Source organism: Mustela nigripes, chromosome 1 (genome assembly GCF_022355385.1).
Source record: "Mustela nigripes isolate SB6536 chromosome 1, MUSNIG.SB6536, whole genome shotgun sequence".
NCBI classification, from domain to species: Eukaryota; Metazoa; Chordata; class Mammalia; order Carnivora; family Mustelidae; genus Mustela; species Mustela nigripes.
This window is the reverse complement of record NC_081557.1, coordinates 182,954,718-182,980,424: the sequence shown is the minus strand read 5'-3', so window position 1 is coordinate 182,980,424 and position 25,707 is coordinate 182,954,718. Positions and strand designations below refer to the sequence as shown.

Here is a 25,707-nt window from a genome sequence, read left to right as displayed (position 1 = left end):
GGAGCACACATATAGACCTGTGAAATGAAGACTTTGGGAGAAAATCCTAAAGTGATAAAATTCTGATGATAAAAACAGAACTGTTAGAATCTAGAACCTTCATTTCCTCTTTTCTATTCATCCTTAACATGGCAGATAAGTGAGAATTAGTAGCAGTGTCAGGCTGGACTATGAATAAAGGCATAGAAGCTGAAAAGTAAGAAAAGCATCTTAACTGATAATTAAAGACTTCCAGAAATTCATTTTAACCACAGAATGGGTTACGGTCCATAGATGTAATAGAAGATAAGATGATGGGGGTAAGGGTCATACTGAGGATAACCCTGAATAAATAATATGCTTAAGTAAATAAATTTAAGCAGGCAAGAGGAAAGCTGCTGACGAATTTTCAGCCAACTGATGAGAATATCGGAGTTTATAAATGTTAAAGTTTTTAAAAATTTTTTATCTATTATAAAATGTGAAATATTTTAATGTCCATAAAAGAAAACAATGATCATATAATTAAAGACTTCAAATACATAAAAACATGAAAACTCACCATGTTGTTTCTGCTTTGGATTATACATTTTCCACCACCGAAAAATTATAAATCCATCTTGAATTCTACGCAAGACAAATTACAAAAATGAAAATTTCAGTTAACAATTTACTCATTTAATTACTATAAAAATCAGATAACTGATAATGAATATGCAAATACAGAAAATTTTCAACAGATCACTGGTATACATAAATGCTTCATAATCTCCAGTTAAAAAAGGAAAAAAAAATTTACACAGCTCTAAATTAGATTATTTAGGTAAAATTTAATACCAGATCATACATAATAGGAAAATAAAGTGCTAACAAAAGATTTTTCTTTTATAAATGATACTTTTTAAATGGTGTAAAAACTATATAAACATAAAGCCAAATCTTAAAAGGGGGACATTAGGATGCTAACAAAAACTTTTAATGATAACCCTTCATCTCTATAATCATATATAACCTCATGCCTCAAAAAAGATGAACTTATAGCCTCTCAACCTTTACTTTTCACTTTTCTTTTCAAAATAATTTTAGACTCACAAAGAAAGTGCCTCCAATGTTTCAAGTGAGGTATGAGTATTGCCAAACTCTAGCACCTCTCAACTCATTTAAAACTTTAAAGTTCTAAGTAACAAATATTAAGATAATCACAAAAATAGAGTAAGCTTTTCTTTCAAGGCCTACAGAAGAAAGAACATATCAAACATACTGTCATTTCCTATATTCAGATTTGTGTTTCCTCCTTACACGAAAATTAGAGGAGCTAAGAGATACTAAACAATTCTTAAAACTTATTACCTAAAAGGAGCTAATGGATGAGTTATCAGCATCCCTGATCTTTGTTTTATGTAACAAATGACCACCATGAATTCTACAAGAAAAATGGTCAGATAATTTAATGGCTCAAGTGTTCATCTAGGAATGAAATGAAATCATTCATTTCTTTAAATTGCTAATTGATAAACTTTGTGCCAGTCTAAACCTTAACTAAATTAATCTAATGATAAAAATATTTTTAAACATCAATTCACCAGATATGATTTACAAAAAAAAATTATTTTTGATTTATGTTTTTAATTGAAAAAGCAAATCATATTAAATAAAATATCATGAGAAAAACATTTTACAATATTTCAAGTTTAAGAAGAGTGGGATTATGGACATTGGGGAGGGTATGTGCTTTGGTGAGTGCTGTGAAGTGTGTAAACCTGGTGATTCACAGATCTGTACCCCTGGGGAAAAAAATATATGTTTATAAAAAATAAAAAATTTAAAAAAAAAAGAGTTTTTGTTTTTAGGGTTTTTTTGTTTTTGCTTTTTGTTTTTTGGTTTTACCTAATAGACATGTCTTCTGTAATGTAATAAATTTCACGAACCATGACTTTTCCAGAAAGAACAGAGAAAGAGAAGGACCCTGTTGTGGGGGTAAAAAAAAAGTGATTAATGGAATTGTTTTGATCCAGGGTGAGCACTAAAGCTTAAAATAATCTTAGCATTCAATTTATTCAATAATTAAATGTTCTCTCTTAACTCCCTCCTGATACCCTTACAGCCTTTTCTATTGCTCTTTTGTCAAGTATATCAAAAAGTACAAGTACCATCACTATGAACTGAGTTACTAAATAACCATATGAAGACAGTGAATAGCTGCTTCAATGAATAATTCCCTTAATTATGCACAACTTTAAATAAACCCCAAAGCAGTGACTAATTCACCACTTTTTTCCATTATTTTCTTTGACTCCAGGAAACAGGCATTGCCTCAAATTAGTGGAAGATGACTTCTTTTTGAGAGAAATTTTACTTATGTCCTCTAAGAAGTATTCCAAGGAAGGTTAGAATGGTTCTAGACAGTGACCTCTCACCCCTTTTCCCACTGGTTGAAGGCTTTTTGAAGCATATTTGTTCCAAATAGACCCTCATATCTGCAAACTTCCTCATTATGAGTAGCTGGAAGCTTAAATGAACAACTCAGGGCACAAAATGAAATGCACAAAATGTTTCCAACTTATAGATTTTTTAAGTATAGGTTACTAAAAACAAAACAAAACAAAAAAAAAAAGCAAAAAACCTCATTGAACACTGGAAACTTTCTTTGATTAGTAGAATCCTGAGAAATTTCTATTTCCATATTTTACATGTGCCTATATTTTTCAATTGTTTTAACAAGCATCTTTTATATGAAAAAAAAATCCAGAAGTTAATATAGAAATACTTATAAGAATGAGGTAAAGAACCTAACCAAGTGATAAAGTCATAGAGTGCTGTGTGAGAGAAATTCCAGGTAGGTTAATGTTCATGACACAAAGATAAATTTATAAAGCTACTATCACTTATAAAATATAAATTTATAATATATATCTCAAGATTATGCAGAAGAAAAACATTCACTGTTACTCAAACTTACCAATATGGATATAGCCATGTTTGTATAATCTATTAAGAACCAATGTTAAAATAAGACCAACATTTCGAGAATTGTAATATGTGAGATAAATAATCCATCCACAGGATAAAATGGTAGCTGTTGGGAGAGAAAAAAATGCAAAAGAATCTCACTATACGTTTCCTTTACAATCACTTTAATATCTCAGCAAAAATTTGTTAGTAAAAGTTCATTTATTACAATTAGAAATGACAGGGTTTACTTCTACATGATAATATGCCCTCTTACAATTTAATACTTGGATTTTTAATACCAAATGTATTTACTTCTACATGATAATATGTCCTCTTACAATTTAATACTTGGATTTTTAATACCAAATGTTGATTCTACGTTATCCAAGTTTCCTCATTTTTCTCTACTCATTAGCCAGAGAAGCATATATTCCAATAAGATCAATTAAAGAAAAACTGCCAGGGACGACTTGGTGGCTCAGTCGGTTAAGCGTCTGCCTCTTGATTTAGGCTCATGTCGTGATCTCAGGGCTTGTGAGATGAAGCCCCACTTCAGGATCCATGCTAGGCACTGCAGCCTGCTTAAGATTCTCTCTCCCCCTGCAGCTCTGCCCCTCCTCCCGAGCCCCCCTACCCCTGATTTTCACATACAAGCATTCTCGCTTAAAAGAAAAAAAGTAATACTTCCTGTTTTGTTTCCCTTTTCATTTTTTTGTACTCTTTATTATTAAACATAGAGAGGGGACCTGGGTGGCTCAGTCATTAAACATCTGCCTTTGGCTCAGATCATGATCCCAGGATCCTGGGATTGAGCCCCTCATCCAGTCCCACATCCAGCCCCACATTCAGCCCCGAAGCAGGCTCCCTGGTTGGGGGAAGCCTGTTTTTCCTGTTTTTCCCTCTCCCACTACCCCCTGCTTGTGTTCCCTCTCTCACTGTGTCTCTGTCAAATAAATAAATAAAATATTACAAATAAATAAATAAATAAGCATATATGAAGATGTTCTGGAAAGAGAAAGCCTGTATTTCTGAATATTCTAAAAAATACCCACCTTTATCAGACTAAAAGCTCATTCCCATGTTACCTCCTAAAAGTTATAGTCATTTAAAAAGAAAGAAAATTGGGGCGCCTGGGTGGCTTAGGGGGTTAAAGCCTCTGCCTTCAGCTCGGGTCATGATCTCAGGGTCCTGGAACCGAGCCCCCCCGTCAGGGCTCTCTGCTTGGCAGGGGGCCTGCTTCCCTTCTCTCTCTCTCTCTCTCTCTCTCTCTCTGCCTGCCTCTCTGCCCTACTTGCGGTCTCTGTCTGTTAAATAAATAAATAAAATCTTTTAAAACAATAAAATAAAACAAAATAAAAAGGAAGAAAATCAATGATTTCTTAAGTCAGAGAAAAGGTAGTGCTTTTCTTCTAAATCAATAATTTCTGCTTTTTTAAAAAAATGGAAAGAAGTGAGAATTTTACCCTACTTAAAGGTATATCTATATTAAACAGGCCATTTTATGTTATTTTATTATAATTCATAAGACAATAACCTACTTTTAAAGAATGCCAGTGAATATGCTACAGTAAATGATGTTTCAAATTTGACTCATTTTTCGTGAGAAGTCTATCATCACCTATAGAATTTGGACTATTCTCAAAAGAACTTAGTGCATGAATATACAAAAAATAAAACATAAGAAAGCATTTTTTGATAATAACTTTCCCTTTACTTATTTTAAAAGTATAACTATTTTCTAAATTAAGACAAAGTAATGCAAAGCAATTTAGCATGTACAATCACTTAGCAATATCACATTAAGTTCTGAACTTTTTCAAAAAGTTATTTAATGTGGATAAAATAAAGCAGTCATTGAGTCAAAATACATTTTCTCAGGGTAACTTAGACTAATAGTAATAACTCTGATGTAGCAACTGCTATGATTTGCCCACAAAAATTATTTTTAGAACAATTCTATAGAAAAGTTATTTTAATGATATGTCATTATTTTTTTCTTTGTAAAAAGTGTTACGGGTTTTTTTTACTGAAGGATAGTTGACACACAATGTTACATTAGCTTCACATATACAACATAGTGATTTTAATATGTCATTACGTTTTAAATTTACAAGCATTTTGTGCTTATTTTTATTGTAAATCACGGTGTCAAAAGCAGGTTACGGTGGGCCAACCAGAAAGGCAAGAGGTATTTGCCTAGAAAGTATGCTTCTAGTATTACACAACCTGAGAATTGTGGCTTTTACACTGCATCATGTTTTCCAACCCCCTTCAATGTCATAAGGCCACTTACTGGAACAGCAAGAGTAAACACTCACTCAGTGTTTTTCTGGTTGTTGCTATTGCTTTGTCCTTAAGGAAAGGAGTTGTATACAACAGAAAAAAGTCATAAATTTTAGGTGATAAGAGAAGAGACTGATAGGTAAGAATAAGAATTCCACCCTTAATTAAACCAAAAGAGAATTTTCAACATTGCTTTTATACAATTCTATTTCATATTAATGTTTTGCATTTCATCCTACTTTTTTTGGCTTTTATTAGTGATAATTTATAATAGCTCTCTTCTGTCAAATAGAGAAAACAGAACTCAAAGTTTAAATGGTAATCCAATCCTATGTACAAATCATCAACAATAATAATTCCTTCTATAGACACTTCATCTCTACCCATTTCCTTACCACATATCCTGTGGTGTCATGAAAGAAGCATAAGCATGAACTCAAAAAAACAGCTATGTTACCATAAGTTATTTAATTCAATTCCACAAGTTAAGTCTGCTGCCTTTATAAGTTTTCTCTGAGCATTAAGTGAGACAGCATATGCAAAATGCCAATGATATGTAGCACACAGAAGATGTTCAATAAATACCATTATCCTCTCTTTCCCTTCTTACCCCATCTTAACCTAATTCCCCCTCTACCTTTCTAATTATTATGCTGAAATTCAAACCAAATACTGTTCTTCCACAAAAACTTCCTGGACAATAACAGCCTACAATGTTCTATCCCCTCTTATGTATTTATTTATTTATTTCTAAGGTTTTGTTTTTGTTTTTTGGGTTTTTTTTTTTTTTACTTATTTATTTGACAGACAAGGACACAGCAAAGAGGGAATATAAGCAGGGGGAATGGGACAGGGAGAAGCAGGCTTCCTACTGAGTGGGGAGCCGGATGTAAAGCTTGATCACAGGATCATGACCTGAGCCAAAGACAGATGCTTAATCACTGAGCCACCCAGGTGCCCCTCTCCCTTTCTTGATTAGTATTTTGTATTTCCCCCATTATTTGTTCACATTCATTTATTCACTCATATCTCCCCCTGCTTTTTTTGCCACTGATTTATACACTGTTTTGTATTCTTTCTATGAGCCTAGAAAACTGCTGGAATATTAGACAAAAAGAAATTTTTACTGGCAGAGCCCAAAGTCAAGCTTATAAAGAGCAAGTAAAAAGATGACATTAATTAGGCATATATATTCTATTTTGCTATAAAATATATTTATCATATAAATGGGGATTTATTACTTTTAAAATAAAACAAATGTGTGTGTGTGTGTGTGTGTGTGTGTGTGTGTGTTGAGATGGGGGGCAGTGAAGGAGTGCACTTGAGACAGGAAAGATAAGCTAAGTGCAATGTCTTTCTTCTCCTCCCACCTCCCCTAAGTCAGACGAGGCAGCCTAAGAAAAACAGCCCTCCAGAGCATTTGCCAGAGCAAATATTCACAGAAATATAGATTAAAACCTTATTTTAAATTTTTAAATATTTGAAAATAAACCAATGGTATTGTAAGCATTTCAACTTCAGCTAACTATAGCTTAAAATTTGGCAGTTGTTAATCCATACATGATAAATAATAAAGTATAAGAAAATATATTCTACTTACCAACAAGGAGCCAAACAACATTGGAGTTGTGTTCTGTAAGAAAATCTTCTAATTGAGTAATACTAGGGACAATACTCTCATTCTTCCTTTGATCCATTACTGAAGTTTTTCCAGAGCAGCATCTAAAGGCCTAAGAGTTCAAAAGTTAGCTTTAGAATCAGAGATTTATTAAACTGAAATGGAAAATATGTAAAGGGGAAAAAAGATGAATTTAATAAAAGTGAAAATTCATCAAACCCCATTCCAGTTCCTTCAGTAAGAATGAAAAATATACAACAAACAGCAACAAAGCACATCCACATTTCTATATAAAATGTAAGACAACGTTATCACATTTTTAGTGTCCTGATTTCACCACTCTAAGAATAAGCAGAGACTTGGGTTCAGTTACTATACTCCAAATATAAGGTACATAATGACTAAATCTAATCAAATATATTTATCTCAACAATAAGAAGTATTAATGATCTACATTAGACAAATTCATCTACACTTGTCTCAAAAGCTAACACTAAATGTATTTATATATTAATACCTCTTAACTTCCATCAGCTCTGTATTTCCCATTGTTTCATGGGGAAACAACCTTCCTACTTTGGATTCACTCTGAGTAGAGTTTGGTCAGGAAGCAGATCTACTCCTATAAGACACTCAGGATGAATTACAAAAATTACATGTCAAACTGTGACCAGACATGTGAAGAATGTGTGTGTGTGTGTGTGTATGCACTTCAGCAGGACAAGTATGAATATTTAGATGTACTGAGAGTTAGATGAACTGAAAATGAGTAAAAAGGAATAAAAGTTCTTATTTTATGATCAAAGAAACAAGAAAAGTATCCCTCTGTTAAAAATTATCCCTCATGTTAATACAGAATTAACTATAACAAAATTATCATGATAAATCAGGAAAAAGGTAAAAACAATACAAAAAAAATAACAACGACGACAAAAACTAGCCTTAATCACAAAGAGAGTGACATGGTTAATGATTATTTAAGGCCAAATAGCATAGGTGAGTTTATAGAAAACAAGAAAAACAGATTTTAAAACAGGAAGAATAAGTAAGGACAACTTTCTAGTTGAAATTCAGCACAGCTGACTTATCAACTTCCTAAAAATGTTCCCTACTCACCAGAGTCCTAGCTTCAGAGATCACAAAACAAGTTTAAAAACTGGATTAGACAACATTGCCAGATTACAATGTTTCATATTTCTAAATTGTTGAAATGTTAGCAATTCAAAGGCAAGTTAAACACCTCAAAAAAAAAAGGAAAAAAAAAAGCTCAACAACAAAAGGTTTATTAGTGTTAGGGAAACCTGAGGGTAAAAGAACTAGAAAACAATTTTCAAATGTTTTCATTTTTCAATAAACTTTTTTTCCCTACACTTTAGAAAATGAGTAAAAAAATGTTCTCACAGTGTGTAACAGCTTAGTAGTGACCCCAGGTGGGGAGGTAGAGAAAATGAGTGAAGGTGGTAAAAAAGTACAAACTTCCAGCTATAACTTCTGGAGATATAATGTACACTATGGTGACTATAGTTAACAATACTGTATTATATATTTGAAAGTTGCTAAGAGAACAGATGTTAAAAGTTCTTATCACAAGATAAAAAAAAGTTATTAAGTATGTGCGGTGATGGTGGTTACTATGGTAGTCATTTTGCAATATATATTCATATCAATCAGGTTATACCCTTAATATAATATTTGTCATTTATATCTCAAAACTAGAAAAAGGTGTTCTCACGCTGTTCAAAGCTTTGAAAAATCTACCAACTGGCAACTTAAAATTTGGGGGCTAACTTTACAACATGAACTTCTCTTTCCTTCTTCCTTTTTTGTTTTAAACTAAAAAATATATACATATATAAATTTTAAGAGGAAGAAAACACTGGAAAGGCTTATTCAAAACTAAAATTAATAGCTTATATGTTACAAAGTAATATCTGTGCCTACTTCATATTTACTGTTAGGATTTTATAATACATCACCACACCACTGCTGATGAAAAGATCACCTACTAACTCCTGGGGATGTTTCATGAGGGATGTATCCTGGTATTCAGGTTTCTATATAAAAAGCTGATCTGTTTTGAATCAAATCCAAGGGAGAATGATCTATCTACCAAGAGGATCTAAAGATCTCATTCAAAATCTCTACCACTAACTACTATAAGAACCACAGCCAAGGAGAATGAGAAAGAAGGTGTTCAGGTTGCAAAGACAGAAAATGGCAGTATCACACAGATTTAATCAAAGCTTTTCCAGTTATTAGTTAATGCAAAAGCTTTAAGAGAAATCAACAGATAAAGGCTCAATAGTTAAAACAACGCATTGATTAAGTACTGAAGTAAAGGCTAAGACTTAATAAAAGTCCTGGGTAAGACGCAGACATTCTGATGAAAAGGAAGTAAGTCAAAGCCACATGGATACAGAGAATCCAGACTGAACTGGGGCTGCATGCTTAACCACACTGTTTACATGGTACACCACGAATTCCTTAATGGAGAGGTCTCTACTGCATATTTTTCATGGAGCAATTGATGGATTAACAAATTGGTTGTTTTCTTTCCCTCAATGGTTCAGTCTAAAATCTGCAAGGTAAAGCACAGTAAGGTAGGCATCTGCATTTGGGGAAAAGATGGACAGGAGTCTCAGTGGCATAGGGGGATGTCAGAGCCCAATAATATTAAGTATCTAATTGTGTGATGAAGAGGCTAGGGAAACAGTGGCAGTTTTTGAGGACATCAAAACCATAGCAGGATGAGGAGACCATACTTGTAGGGAAGAGGTCAGGCACAGGGTGCTAGAGTCTTAAGTGGAAGGAAGAGAGTATCAATGGTTGGGAGAGGAAGCTGAAGAAAGAGATCAGCTTAAAATGTTGGAGCCTGAGCAGGCAGGTTGCCAGATGCAGGGCATTAGAACCCAAGAGAAAAGCATCAGACCCCAAAGAAATAAATAGTGCTTCCATGCAGAAGGGCAATCTGGAGTAGTGTTGATGTGGGAGCAAGATAAGGATGGCACACACCTAGGAAACAGCTCTTGCAGGCTATGGAGGAGGGGATAAATTAAGTAAATATGTTAAGGATAATAAAAGCCAGTTTTCTCACTGTTGGAGGATACATAAATGAAGAACATCAGAATTAATCCAATGGTGTTTGATACGAACTAGAGTTATAGTTTTCAATATAGGTGGATATAGAAATAAATGTGGCTACAAACATGAGTATGTATGTATATACATGTGCTCATTAAAGGGTCTGGGAGCAGCACCAAAATTAAAATGAACAGAGAACTTTGCTCCTAAAAACATTTTCTATCAAGAGGAAACAGGGCTCCTTGAAGAAATGGCTGATTCCACAAATAGGGCAAGGAAAGTCAAGATGAGCTTGTGTTTTCCAGAAGGTAAAGAAATACCTGAATGATGGGAACATGTCAAAAGGACAAAGAAACGAGCTTGAAGAGGCTCCCCGTGGCAAAACCTGGGCAATTTAAGTATCAAAATAAATACTAGTACTCGATTACAACCCATTTAATAAAAAGAATCTATGAGTCCCTACCAATATAATCAATTAAATTTTGATAAGCAACAGGATTCTCATATCACTTCAAAATAACTCCCCTCAAAATAATTATTAATGACAAAGGGGGAAACAGGAACTTTGTGAAATTTAATTAAGGTTCAAAGAAAGTAAACACCATCAATATTAAGATAAATCAGAACTGTGCACTCCTTTTCTTAATTTATTTGATTATAGTTGACATACAATGTTACTTTCACTTCAGATGTACAACACAGTGGCTCAATTTGTCCAGGCATTATGCTATGCTCACTTACCGCAAATGTAGCTACCATCTTAACAGAAGAACATAGCCTCACTTCTATGATATTACCACCAAAGATGCATAACCTGAACCTAATCCATCTTGTCTCTCTCTTCTGATAGATTATGACCAATAAAGATTATTTTATTCATCTTTGTATCAACAATACCAGTGACAGTACCTTGAACACAGCCACTGTGTTCAATGTAACATCATTTTAAATGGTATTTTTATCTGGTACATAAGAAAAATAACACTGATCTACATGTTTCAATGCAAGTTCTCTCAATATTTTCATGATTCATCTACATTCTTTTCATTTTTCCTGAATATTTTTCATTTTTCATCATATTTACTTCAAAACTGCTGTCCACATTCGAATAGCAATTGTGACAATTATTATTTTAGTGACATACATAGAAAAGCATGAAAATGTGAAATGGTTCAAGCAAATATGCACAAACCGGAGATTTATCAAAGTTCCTAATTTAATACCACCACAACTATCCCAGTTTAGAAAATACCTTTCCAAGATTACTTTTCAAAATGAATTACCTGTGAAATCTTTTCAAATACTAGATTCACACTGTTTTATTTCTGTCTCACAGGCATAAAAAAATAAAGTTATCAAACATCTAATACTTGCATTAACACTTTTAGAGACAGAATTCCAAATATTAATTTGGACCTTCAAAAATAGAGGCCATCCTACAAATCAGTACCAAATAATAGGAATAATATTTTAATATATTTTAGTATTTTAATAATCTAGTAAATGTAACATATATATATATTTACATAGAAATAAATATAAATATATATTATAAGTATATTAAAATATAGTAATTTTTAATAATATATCTTAATATTTTTAATAATGTGAAAAAATAAGCAAAATATATAGTCAATTTACAAAGGTGGATAATATCACTAGAAATGGGAGCAATCACCATTTATCACCCAGTAGTCATATTAAGTGAAAATGAGAAAGACTGCAAACAACTATGTTGGCAAAAATGTGGGAAAACGGGCACTCATATGCAGTTGATAGACATAAACTATCTTTGGGAAGAATAATTTATCAGATACTACAAAAATGTGTATGCTTTAACTTGGACATATCATTTCTAGGACTTTCTCAGAAATCCTCAGCCACAATAAGAATTTTTCAAGGACAATCACTGCAACATTATAGAGTATACTGGGAAATTTGGAAAAAATGTCAATTAATAGGAAAAAAGTTAAATAAATTATGGTATATTTTAGTGGGAAATAATATGCAACCTTTCTAAAAGAATGAGGTGACTCTATATGGGCCAATAAAGAGAAATTTCCAGAATATATGTAATGTTTGCAGGGAAAAAGCAAACTGAGAAACAAAATGTATAGTATTTCACTTATGTTTAAAAGAAAAGACTATTATGTATGTTATATGTATACATCCTATATACACACATATACATATATATGTGCACATACATGAAGTGTTTGTGCATGCATGTACACTTTTCTAATCTGCAAAAACACTAGCAAAGCCAGGGTGGTTACCTCTAGAGAGAACAGTGAGAAAGATTTGGGGGGAAGGAAAAGAATCAGTGAAGCAGGACTTTAACTTTTACTCTTGATACTTAGTGTTTAAATGTTTTAGAATTGGTATATAATACTTCCATAATTTAAAAAGAAAAAGGGAAAGTGGTGGCTGGAAGACAGAAAATGACAGGTTAGAAAGAGGTTTTTCTTACCCAAGCATGTATCTCATGGCCTGTCCTCACAAATATGGCCAAGAAATAGATGTCTCCCAACTCAAAAAAACCTTAGTCATCTGTCATTCTACCATCATATCTTTCTTCAGTTCTTAAATGCTTATCTTTTTAAAAAATTAAAATGCAAATACTGACCAATGTCAAACTCAAACTTCATCACAACATCAGAAAAATCAGTTAATACCTTTGATAGAATTATTTGATTTGATAGCTTCAAGTATAAAAATGGAAGGAAGAATAGCTATACTGTTCTAGAAAGGGGCAGCTGGTAAGCTGCCATCAATGAAAGAGGTAAAGAACACTAAACGGAAAGAGATTGGGTAAGGGAGAAGGAGGAGACAGTTATCAAAGAAAAACAGAATCAAAGAGCCTAAAAAAGGGGCACCTGGGTGGCTCAATGAGTTAAGTGTCTAACTCTTCATTCTGGCTCAGGTCATGATCTCAGAGTCCTGGGACTGTGCCCCATGGGCTCTGCTCAGCACAGTCTGTTTGTCCCTCTCCCTCTCCTCCCCCAACCCCCATTGTTCATGAGCTTATGTGCTCTCTCTCTCAAATAAATAAATAAATCCTTAAAAAAATAAGGTGGGGGAGAGGGGGAATGTGCCTGGGTGACTCAGTCAATTAAGCATCCAACTCTTGGTCTCAGCTCAGGTTTTGACTTCAGGGTCATGAGCTGCAGTACAAGCTTTTTGCTTCAGATTGTATTGTTTCAAAAACAGGCCATTATATGGATTAAGAGCATAGATTCTGTACTAGACTATGTAAGTTAGAACTAATAGTCCTAACACTATAGTTGTGTCACCACAGGCAAGTTACCTAACCTCTGCATGTTCTATTTACCCATCTGTAAAACAAGAATACTAACAGTACCTACATCATAGAGCTGAATAGTGAGAATTGATGAATTCATAAATGTAAAGCATTTAGAATATCACCAGCCCATAGTAAATAATACACTGTATAAATATTTGTTAATAGCAACCAATGCGTTAGCATCACACCCAGATACTGCTGGCATTTACCTCTATACAAGAATGCTCATTTTATAAACACCTGTAACATCTTACTGAGGATTGCTTTTGGACTACAGAAACATCTCAGCTTATAATCAGGACAAGCCAGAAATGCCAGAGTTAATGTCAATGATGGCTAGAAAAGTGTTAGATGAACACCTACAGCTTCCTTGCTCTTAGTTTGGGATAACTCAGAGAAGTATTTCATTTGGTCTCTGAGAGTTTACCAATGGCAATGAGTTCCAGATGCCCATAGCACTAACTGCTAGGATAATGCCCTTTATTGACTTCAGTCCCTTTCCTTTCTTACTTCCTCTTCCCCTACCAGTGTTTCCTATGATCACTTCCAAGTAAACTAACTTTACTTGAATCCTTACCCAGGTTTTGTTTCTGACGATACCCAAACTAAAGCACTATTTTCTTTGTTATTGTTGTTGTTACCAGTCCTATTAAATCTAAGGACAGTTTTCTTTTACATGAAAAAAGATTCTGTACTTTAACCCACTGAGCCACCCAGGCACCCCGATTCTGTACTTTAAAGAGATCATGAAATCATACAATTTAAAGGACACGGTATTAAATATTTAGTATTTTTTAAAATTTTGCTTTAATTCAGGGCACATATACACCAGGTTTTGGAATTGGGTTTGGCAGAAAGAGAAACATTTCTTTTATCTGAACAAGAAGAAAGAGGAAAAGAAAGACCCAGATACAGAGAGATTTGGTGACAGAAAGATGAGCGAATCTGATGGCTTCTATATATTCTTGAAAAAGTCAAATCCATATTTATCTAAAACATCTTCTATTTCATTCCATTTTTTCTGTTTTCTTTTTTAATTTATATATTACTCCCAGTTTTTTGGCTCTAATCCCATTACTTACAGTTCCTGTTCCTCTTCTATTTTTCTCCGTCTTTAATTTGTGTTTATAACAGCTGTCAGAAGAATGGCCCTAGGGTGGTAGGCAAAAGGAAATATGGATGAGAGAACCTTCATCCCCACAGCTTACCCCTGTGTCCCCCAACTCCACTCTACCTCAGCCATAATTATTTGATTACTTCAGAAAAGGGGAATGGGGGGAACTGGAAGATCTGTGCACTTGCCCACAGCTTCTCAAGAAAACCTCGCTGCACTGGTTTACCTTCTTCCAGGGCTGCATGACTCCTCTAAAAGAGGTATCACCCCATAACTTGACACAAGATTTCAAAAAGAAGGTTTTAAACTTATATCAGGTTTAAGCAGGAATAAGTCTGTATAGTATTACCTATAATGTGAGAAGACCTAGTTATGAAGAACCAGAGCTTTCCCTGGAACTGTCAAGGGAAAGTATATATTTGATTTTGATTTTTTGGAGCAATATACTTAAGACAGTTGCATGATAATGTAGAGCTATTTTTCTGCTGTTCATTCAGTAAATATGAGCTTAAAAATTCTACAATACAGCAGACACCTAGGTGGCTCGGTTAAGCGTCTGCCCCTGGCTCAGGTCACCATCCCAGGGTCCTGGGATCCAGGCCCCCATCAGACTCCCTGCTCAAGTGGGGAGTCCGCTTCTCCCTCTACCCTCCCCCTGCTCCTGATCTCTCTCTCTCTCTCTTTCTCTGTTTCTCACACTCTCTCTCAAATAAATAAAAATAAAATCTTTGAGGGCGCCTAGGTGGTTTAGTCAGTTAAGCATCTCCCTTTAGCTCAGGTCATGATCCCAGGGTCCTGGAATTGAGCCTGGCATTGGGCTCCCTGCTCAGCAAAGAGTGTGCTTCTCCCTCCCACTGCCCCTGCCCACCCCTCACCCCAGCTTGTGCTCTCTCTCTCACTCTCTCTCTCTCTCTCTAACAAAATCTTTAAAAAAAAAAAAATTCTACAATATAGCTAAGGATTTCTCAGTATTAAGTTTAAGATTTGGAAGAGTCACAATATCTTCAGTAGGATATCTGTCAATATAGAAAATGGTAAAGAAAGGCTGTTTGAATGATTACCTGTATCTTAGCATATCATATTGTAATTATCATTTTAGAAGTCTGTCCCCCAACTAGGCAGCTGTTGTTAAGGATGAGTTTGCCCTATTCATTTAAGTGCCATATCCAACCAACTTCCTGTATACAGCAGTCCCTGAATACTTATTTCAGAAATGAATGAAATAAAAAGTACATAGGGACACCTGGGTGGCTCAGTAGTTAGGCATCTACCTTCAGCTCACGTCATGATCCCAAGGTCCTGGGATTGAGGCCTGCATCTGGCTCCCTGCTCAGCTAGGAGTCTGCTTCTCTCTCACCCTGCTTGTGTTCCCTCCCTAGCTGTCTTTCTGTCAAATGAGTAAATAGAATCTTCAAAAAATAATACCAAGATTAAAAAAATTAAAAGTACATAATTATGCACTATTGCCAAAAATAAGTGAGTATTCCCAATGTACCCAAGGCCAAAGAGATTACTAAATGATCTTTTTCATTCTCAAGAAAATCTGGTTTTCATTTGCTTGAGTTTAAGAAGAGGATATTCAACTTTTTAATAACTCAATGCCAAATATAAAAAGTTTTAATCATTCTCAAATTTCTCACACAGCAATGAAGGCACAATGCTTTGGCTAAAAAGGTATTCACATATCTTTAGATCACTATGTTAAAGTTCTTTGGATTTAATTAGTTTTTTTTTCTATAAAAGAAATTTCATGGGTTTTAAGAGTTGGAAAATCAAATTTATAACACCTATTAGAACATAGCAGCACTTTGTATACTAGAAATTCTGGAAAGTATGCACTTTACACATACTTTTGCATCACTTGCCCTTGGGTCAAATTTTACTCATCTACATCAACTGTCATAAAAAAATATACTTACGTTTTTCAGCTACTCTTTGGTTTCTGCTCATACGTAACAATTATCTTAAGATACTTTTGTAAAGTTGTCCATTTCAAAAACATTTATGTCCTCCTTACAATTAAGAAGTCAAGTAATTGACCTAAATGTCTCAGTAAATACCAACACAAAAGACTATCTATCTCTACTATGGCATAATGACATCCCAAAACAAAAGTAAAACATAAATCAGATCACAACATTTTTATCCAAAATGAAGTTTCAAGAATGATTAGAACATCTGAGCTATTCATACAGAACACTGACCACTCACCAATCTAAAGATAAAAGGCCTGAAACAAATGACTTTGTGATGTTCCTTCCAACCCCATGATGCTACAGAAATAGAGCACACAAACACAAATAGAGAAGTACCTACTGCAATTAGACATCTCACATATATATGTAAATTTTACATTATAAGATAGTAATGGAATGTAGTAAAAAGACTGTTATTATCCATTAACCATATAGAGATTTGGAAAGCCCTGTCTGCCTAAAAATTTTTACCCATCAGGATACAAGGCCTAAAATTATACCATCTTTTCCTTTAAATGGAGTAGTAACCAATAATCGCTCTTAAAATCCAAAATAAAGCATCTCAGTAATAGCTACCATTAATTATTACCAAATGTTATTAGTGTAAATTAACTCACTGGATTACTTTTCTCACTAACAAGCAGCATCCAAGGGTATCCCAAAAGGCCCAAGATTCCTGAAGATGGGGGAAATCTTAAAAAGGAGATGGTGGACAACAAAAGCAAACTTAATTTCCTTAACACTTTTGGTCAGGGTAGCAACTTTGTACACATCAAACAAAAATATATAATGTCCCATTCTGTTCATTTAAACAAACAAGATAAATAATTATCCTCTTGTGACAAACCAGAAATCCAAACACTCCTCTCTACCTAAAAAGAGTCACTCCAGGTCCCTTCTAGTCCCAGAATTCTATGTGCAACAAACACAATTCATTAATAACTAACTCTAAAATCCAACAGAATTAAGTGGTAAAATAACATTCTACCAGAAATAACAGAAATCATCTGGTACCCTAGAACTAGAGTAGTCTTTAAAGCCAGATTTGAAATGGAAAGCTGACTCTATCCCTTTAATTCCTTCCTTAGCCATGATATAGCTTGAGCAAGTTACTACATCTCAGAGCCTGTTTCCACATGGCCATCTCTTTCTTGAAGAGATGCTGAAGGCACTAAAAACACAAAGCAAACATAAAACTCACAGTACAGTACTTGACAAGAAACACATTACAAAAGTGATAGCTAACCTGTTATTAATGTTCTTTTAAAGAAATTGAGCTCAACAAAAAAGGTGAAAGCTAAAAAAAATAAAAAATTAAAAAATAAAATGCATACCAATAAACAATGACTAAACTGCACCTCATTCCTTACAATATACAAGAAAAAATATATGTATTTATCTAAATAACAGAATTTTATAATTAGTTGGCATAAATAACAATCAAAAAGTATTAAGTCAATATGAATAATACAGTTCTACAAATACCAGTGAGCATGTTTCTTAGAAGCAGATCATATACCAAAAGACAATAGTCAACAGGCAAACTGTTGCTAAAGAAATATTTAGATATGATGAGTGACAATCCAAACACTACAAATCTGCAAACTAAATAAATGCACTTTTTAACATCGTAATCTATGCAACAAAAATGGTTCCTTATACTATGCATGGAAGTATTTTCAACATCTATGTAATCATATCATTCAACAAAAATGTTGCACTTTAGAAAACCTGACTTCTATAACCAGAAATTTAGGCTGATTTTCCTAAATATTTATTAAAAGCAAAAGCGAAACAAAACGAATCTCTTTAAAAAATCTCCAGAAAACATATCTATGAATAGGGTAAAAAGAACTGACTTCAACTTCCAAATCTAGAAGAAACCATGATTTTTAAATATAACCCACTTTTAATAGTCCACCAGAACTAATAACTACCTTCAACATATTCCTTGATATGGTCAGTTATGCAAAGAGATCAACAGTAACTGCTGTGTGAAAGGTTTAATCCTCCAACTTCTACATCCCATACACTGGTTATGGGGTTTTGTCTTTGTTTTTTGTACTGACTAGTGAATACACTCTGCAAGTTTTCTTTAATTCTTTTAATCAAGAATTCAACATATCACTTTTCATTTTGATTAAAAATACACCAGAAGGTATAACAGTAAAAAGCATCAAAAAGTAAAATTCTATAGGATTTTTGTAATAAAACTATTTCCATTTTCCTGTCTGGCCCTCAAACTTCTATCATCTACCTTACTCACATCAGTCAGAAAACCCTCCCAAATACATGTTCAAACTACTTACCCAACAAAATAGGGTCATTGGATGTGGGGAGAAGGAGAAAGAAACTGGCCACCTGTGTTTACCAACACTCTCATCATATCAAGTACAAAGAAAATATTTTTGAATAGCATGTTGCTACCCAAAGAGCCCACAAGATCCATTTAGTAGCCAATTTCTGTGAGCTGAGAATTGCTACAACTGAAAGTGAGCTTTCATGTATATGAAACAACAACAAAACAAGTTGCTTCAGGGACTTTTATGAGGATATGACTATACAATACTAGTGGTGATATCAGACACAGCATTTTAAATGGATATGAATAGGAAAAAAATTGATATAGATAGAAATACACTTTACATATACATATAAAGTGACAAAGTACAATAAAATCAATAATCTAAAGTTTAAACTTTAAATATTTTGGTCAATGTTCTCCTACTCTTTGAAATATTCATTCCATGGTATTAAAAAATAATAAAAATATAGCTACCATAATGATGACTATAACACTTATTCAATGCTTGCTATATGCTAGGTAATGTTCTAAACACTTTTTGTGTATTTACTCATCTAATCATCACAAATAACTACTCATTCACAATTCCCCATTTTACAGATGAGAAACTATGGCATTGAGAAGCTTGAGTACAAATACAGTTAAGACATGGCCTCAATATTTATCTCTTTGTTCTCAGTTTCTTTATATGAAAAATGAGTTCCTTTCTCCCAACTCGACATTTACAAGCTAATAAGAATGCTACCAAAATTCATATTTTGTTATAAAAAATTCATATTTTTTCCACTATGAAATTTTTTTCTCCTAAAAGGATCCTCCATTAAATCAAAGGTCAACAAGCACTTTAAAAAAAAAAATAATAACCTTAGGAGATAACACATCAAGTTATGGAGCCTGATTAGCAGCAAAGAAGGGCAAATTATAAAGTAAGCCAAATCTGACTTAACCATCTCCCCACTTTTCTAGAACTTTCTCTCACCTGGTCATAAAGGCTATATTTTTGTACTCTGAAAGAGCTTATTTGACCCTAAAGAATTTGACAATTGATAAAAGATGTACGGTAGTTTTATAATGTCCAAAAATTCTTTAATATTCTTCCCTTCAAGAGGTTGAACTTAATTAATTCCCCTCTCAAGTGTGGGCTGGACTTAGTGATATGGTTCTAAAAGAGGATGACAGAAGTAACGGTGTGTAACTAAGTCAAAAATGGCATCACAGCCTCCTCCTTGCTCTCTCTTAGATCATCTGCTCCAGGGAAAACCAGCTGCTTTAATTGTCAGTCAGGTATCAACAATTCAAAAGCCAGGTAAAATGAATGGCAAGTCGTGTTATACATCCCCCAAACCCCCACTCCTTCACCATTAATTAAGCCAATTAAAACACAACTGAAGCACAAAGTCAGATTTCTTCTATCACAGCTTTAATTGAAAATTAGATTTTTAAAAACTTAGCCAAGGGATGCCTGGGTGGCTCAGTCAGTTAAACAGCGGCCTTTGGCTCAGGTCATGATCCCAGCATCTTGGGATGGAATCCCACAACCAGCTTCTTGCTCCACAGGGAGCCTGCTTCTCCCTCTGCCTCTGCCTGCCACTCTGCCTGCCTGTGCTCTCCCTCTCTCTCTGACAAATAAATAAATAAAATCTTTTAAAAAATAAAAAAAAATTAAAACTTAGCAAAGATATTTACCCAATTTTTTTTCAGAGTCTGCAATGTTGTTCTTCTTCCTTCCTGATCTTCAGAAGGTCCACCTGCAGCATTTCATCTTAACAAACCTGAAAAAAATATTTAACCAATATACAAGGTAGTCTAGCTTTACCAGCATTTCCACCATTTCAGGTTAAATTATTTGATTACATGCGTGAGAATGCACACATGTGGAAAGTTGTTAATGTTACTCCAAAACTGCATTTCCTACTTTAAAGTTTCCAAACAAGAAATACTTTTAAATCTAGAATAAGAACACAGTTTCCAAACTACACCATTCTAAAGGTTTCCAAACCATCACACCCATGGAAACAGCATGATTTGGGCAGTTAGAGGGTTGTCGAGGTTAAATCTTACCTTTAAAACATACTCAAGGGGCACCTGCGTGGCTCAGTCAGTTAACCATCTGACTCTTGGTTGTGGCTCAGGTCAGGATCTCAGTCTCATGAGATCAGCCCCACCATTGGGCTCCACACTCAGTCTGCTTGAGATGTTCTCTCTTCTGCCACACCCCCAGATGCGCTCTCTAAATAAATAAAATACTAAAACACACACACACACGCACACACACTCTCTCTCTCTCTGTCTCTCTCTAAGTGTGGCTTTGAAAAGGTTGTTCTCTCAAACTGTTGGGTCCTTGCTGTCAAGAATGATGCCTCAGTTCCCTTCCTATTCCAAGCAACTGGCACACTTTTCATCAAATGAAAACTACTTTGCAAACTCTTAAGATACTTGGGAGATGATAGGCATACTGATTAAGGGACTGTAAACTGGAGTCAGAGTGCTGGTTTAAATCACATCTCTTAACTTTGGACAAGTTGATTTTTAGGCCTGTGCGTTTATCTGTGAAGAAATTATAATAGGCTTTACATGATAGGAATGTTACGATGATTAAATGAGATATCATGCATATGAAATATGTACCACTCAACAATTATATAAGATAAATATTCTGGTTAATTCATCTATTTTTATATTTAATATTTACGGTTAATTTGGAATAAATAGGCTTCAATGCCATGCAGAGACGGAAAGCAGCAACATGAAACCAGTTGAAACTTAACTCACACAACTGGACAGTTAAAAAAAAAAAAAAAAGATTTCCTTTTGGAGGAAATTTACAAGAACTCTTTCCATTTAACAAGCGTCCCCAACTTTCTACTGTCAAAACTAAGGCCAATAGGAATGGGAATTAGGTGTGGGAGAGTGGGTGGAACACGATACTCTACGGAAGGAAAATCAACATCCCTTCACCTTCCTTTGACCAAAGAGGTTTCCGCTGAAATGTACTCTTCCATACTGCAGACTCGGCAAGCGCCAATGCTGAGTACAAAACACCCCACGCCTTAATTGGAAAGGGGAGTTCTAAGGCTCCACCGCCTTTGGTCAATCGAAACTACGTTAAGCAGCTCGGGTCTGAAGCATCCCAGAGCCGCTCCAAGGGCTAAAGCCGGAGCCTGCAGGTGCACTGACCTTCCCGCCCGCCGAGTCCACACACAAGCAAGTGGGCGCCGCCCACCCGCCTTATCACCATCTACAGAGGCCGCTCCTGTGTCCGCGCCCCCAGCAATCCGACTACGATGGCCCTTCCCGGCCTTCCCATTGACCTCCGGCACCAGGTCTACAGGTCCCGGTGCTGTATCAGAAACTAAGAAATGGGTCGACACCGCAACAGACAGCAGCGATGAAGCCAAACCTCCAGTCTCCCACCAGGCTGAGTTCCAGAGATGACGGAAAACTGCTGCTCACCCCAACCCTTGTCCAGTCCGACCCTGTCCCCTCACCTGGGCGAGCGCCGGGGCGGCCTGGAACCGCTCCGGCCTCTCTCCGAGCGACGCCAAAGGCCTCGCGCAGTGGCAGCAGCGCCGAGCCGGACCCGGCCCGCGAAGCTCTGCCGGTGCCCACGACCCTCTAACCCCGCCACCCCGGCCAGCTGCCACAGGTGCTGCCAGGGGCCCCTAGCCACTGACGCAGAGGGGCGGAGAAGGATGGGAGGGGTCCCAGCCACGGCCCGGCGCCACTGCGACTGCGCCAACTGGTGCGTCACACGTCACGACGCCGGCACGCCATCCAAGCCCCACCCAAGAATCTGCGGCGTCCCACCCCTTTCCTTTTCTCTCCTTCCCTCCCCCAGACCTTCCTGGGCTGGGGGTGGAGTCTGGGCCCTGAGGCTCAGGTCTGGGGCTGGCTTGAAAAAAATCACCCGCTTCTCCTGCGAAGGGAACGTCAGTGAACGCCTTCCTGAGGCCGGGAGACAGAGACGCACAGAAAAGAACAGAACGCAGACAAAAAGGAGAATCCGACTAATGCTATGAAGTGAAATGAATCCGCTAGGAATAGAGAGTAATACTTTTATGACCTTATCAATACATTGTATGTATTGAATGAAATGAAACTATATTGAATCAATCGAGTCTGTTATTGTTTTAATGAAAAGTGGTTTGATGCTCACCATTTTTAAAGAGAAAGACTTCATATTTTTTAGCGGGTGAACCAAGGCAAACGACTTTCTGGAGTTCGAGAATTATCTCAGATATATTGTGCATTTTTTATGTACAATTTGTAATAAGAAGAGGAAAGTGGATAACAGTCTTAGCTCTATGGAAGATTTGGGATTGCTCGGGACAGATGTGGACAACTAGAAATGCACACAGTGATATGGAAGCAATAGCAAAGAGAGTGTTAAGCATGGCCCAGACACTGTTTCAAGCACTTTTTATTGATTCATTTTAATCCTCCCCAAATCCTGGGAGATAGGTACTCTCATTATCTCTTCTATTCCCATTTCATAAATTAAAAACTAAGGTAAAGGAAGGTCAAATACCTTGCCAAACTGCACCTTAAATACTAAGGTACAGAGAGGTTAAATAACTTGGAAGGCTAGGGTGGAACCCAAGAAATGTGGCACCAGAGTTCACGCTCTTTAGCATTACTGTATACCTTATCCTCCCTTCTGACTTCCTTCCTGAGCTGAAGTACCGTACCATATCTCCTAACATTTTCAAGTGGGAGTTTTACTCTTACCTTTAAACAGATGTGAAACCAAATATAAAATAAAGCCAGAAAAGATTAAACATATGACATACCATAGTAACCTTTATTGCATATAAGGAAATAGAGGCCCTAGCAGAAGTGAGTTATGAAAGGACTGGATAAAAGCCAAAAAGAGAAAAACATGCACCTATTTTAGTTACTTCCACCTTCTACCAGGACACTCCTACCACCCTTACTTGAATTACCTCCTTAGAGTTTATTTCTCCATCTCTGCAAAGAAATTAATTTCAATAGTCTTTTTCGAAATCTGGAAGAATCCCAGTCATTCTCAATCTTTGTTCCCGTATAAGACTCCAGGACCCCATATGAATTCAGGTTTGCCACAGCCAAACTACCAATTTTGCCCAAGAGAAAAACTGTCCCAGTATGAATTCTCTAGGAATCTAGAAATTACCTAGATGTGGTTCAGAATCCTCAGATAGAAAACTGAACTGAACTAAATTGCCCTGGAGCTAAGGGAAGGACAGAAGAAAGGAAAGGAAGAGATTAAAAGGAATAGATCTCTGGGGGCCTGGGTGGCTCAGTTGATTAAGCAGCTGCCTTTGGTTTAAGTCATGATCTCAGAGTCCCAGGATTGAGTCCCCCATGGGACTTGCATCTCCATGGGGAGTCTGCTTCTCCCTCTGACTTTCTCACCTCTCATGCGCGCTCTTTCTCAAACAAATAAATAAAATCTTTTAAAAAATAAAATAAAAGGAGTAGATCTCTAATGGCATAATTTTCGTCGCAATGAAACAATTATTTAAGAAAAACAGGGGTTACTTTCAAAATAATCAACAAAGGTAGCTACCAATTTAACCAAATTTACATTGATATTTTCACCATGAAAATATTTTACAGCAGAGTAAAATGAAATGCCCTTCAAAAACTAAATATATACTAAGAAATTTTTTTTCAGAAGTAACAGTTTATTTTACTCTACAAGAATACAAATATTATTATGTTAGTTAGGCACCATATAGTGAGTCATTAGTTTATGATGTAGTGTTCTAAGATTCATTGTTCTCATATAATCTATACTTTTAACATCCTCCCAATCAAAATGCCATCAGCATTTTTCAAAGCGCTGGAACAAACAATCCTAAAATTTGCATGGAACCAGAAAAGACCCCGAATCACCAAGGAAATGTTGAAAAAGAAAAACAAAACTGAAGGCATCATGTTGCTTGATTTCAACTTGCTGTGATCACCAAGACAGCATGGAACTGGCACAAAAACAGACACATAGACTAATGGAATAGAGAGTCCAGAAATGGACCCTCAACTCTATGGTCAAAGGATCTTTGACAAAGCAGGAAAAAATATCCAATGGAAAAAAGACTGTCTCTTCAATAAATGGTGCTGGAGAAATTGGACAGCTATATACATTAGAATGAAACTCAACCATTCACTTACACCGTACACAAAGATAAACTCAAATGGATGAAAGACCACAATGTGAGACACGAATCCATCAAAATCCTAGAGGAGAACATAGGCAGTAACCTCTTCAACATCAGCCACAGCAACTTCTTTCAAAACAGGTCTCCAAAGGAAAAGGAAACAAAAGTGAAAATGAATTTTTGGAACTTTACCAAGATAAAAGCCTTCTGCACAGCAAAGAAAACAGTCAATAAAACAAAGAGGCACAGAATGGGAGAAGATATTTGCAAATGACACTACAGCAAAAGGGCTGATATCCAAGATCTATAAAGAACTTCTCAAACCCAATACCCCAAAAAACAAATAAGTCAAAAAATGGGCAGAAGACATGAACAGACATTTCTCCAAATAAAATATACAAATGGCTAACAGACACATGAAAAAATGCTCATCATTATGCTAAGAAAATTTTTTAAAAATTAAATATATGTTAAGTTCTGGGCACTTGGCTAATGCCTTATGGATACTATTTCATTTAACTTGCACAAACCCATAATGTAAATACCAGTTGTGGATGAGGAAGTTTATAAAAGTTAAATAACTTGCCCAAGGTCACACAAGCTAGAAAATGGAACCAGAGCTTGAAACTCAAGTGAGTCTAACTCCAACACCTATTATCTTTCACTACTCCACAGTAGATCCAAGTTTAAAAAAAATTCTCAAATTATAGAACTATAAAACATAAAAATGTAAAACCACAACTACTTTATAGATAATTTTTAAAAAATATTAAAACAGCATACTATCTGTATTTTAAATGCATAAAGGAATTTACTGCCACCAAATTCAAGATGTTAAAGGTTTTTGAATGCTTAATTCAGGTTTTTATTTCTTTATCATCTAATAATTTCTTAAAACCTCAATGTCTCGATGTATAAACTTGACTGTTCCTCAAGTTGTTATATACTTTTTATA

The 25,707-nt window shown here is 35.4% G+C and overlaps 1 protein-coding gene across 4 annotated transcripts in view; it reads right to left on the bottom strand.

Annotated features, from left to right (window-relative positions):
• BLTP1 (bridge-like lipid transfer protein family member 1) overlaps positions 1-22,316 on the bottom strand; it is a 222,595-nt gene extending 200,279 nt beyond the window's left edge. For all 4 annotated transcript variants that reach the window (XM_059378048.1, XM_059378062.1, XM_059378072.1 and 1 more), the window contains exons 1-7: positions 22,101-22,316; positions 20,299-20,384; positions 14,300-14,368; positions 6,815-6,944; positions 2,939-3,055; positions 1,867-1,945; positions 542-606 (exon numbers count right to left, since the gene is read on the bottom strand). In XM_059378048.1, the coding sequence (XP_059234031.1) occupies positions 542-606; positions 1,867-1,945; positions 2,939-3,055; positions 6,815-6,911 (358 nt within the window). In that variant the 5' untranslated portion in view covers positions 6,912-6,944; positions 14,300-14,368; positions 20,299-20,384; positions 22,101-22,316. The remainder of the gene's footprint in view (positions 1-541; positions 607-1,866; positions 1,946-2,938; positions 3,056-6,814; positions 6,945-14,299; positions 14,369-20,298; positions 20,385-22,100) is intronic.
• Between the last annotated feature and the right edge of the window lie 3,391 nt (positions 22,317-25,707).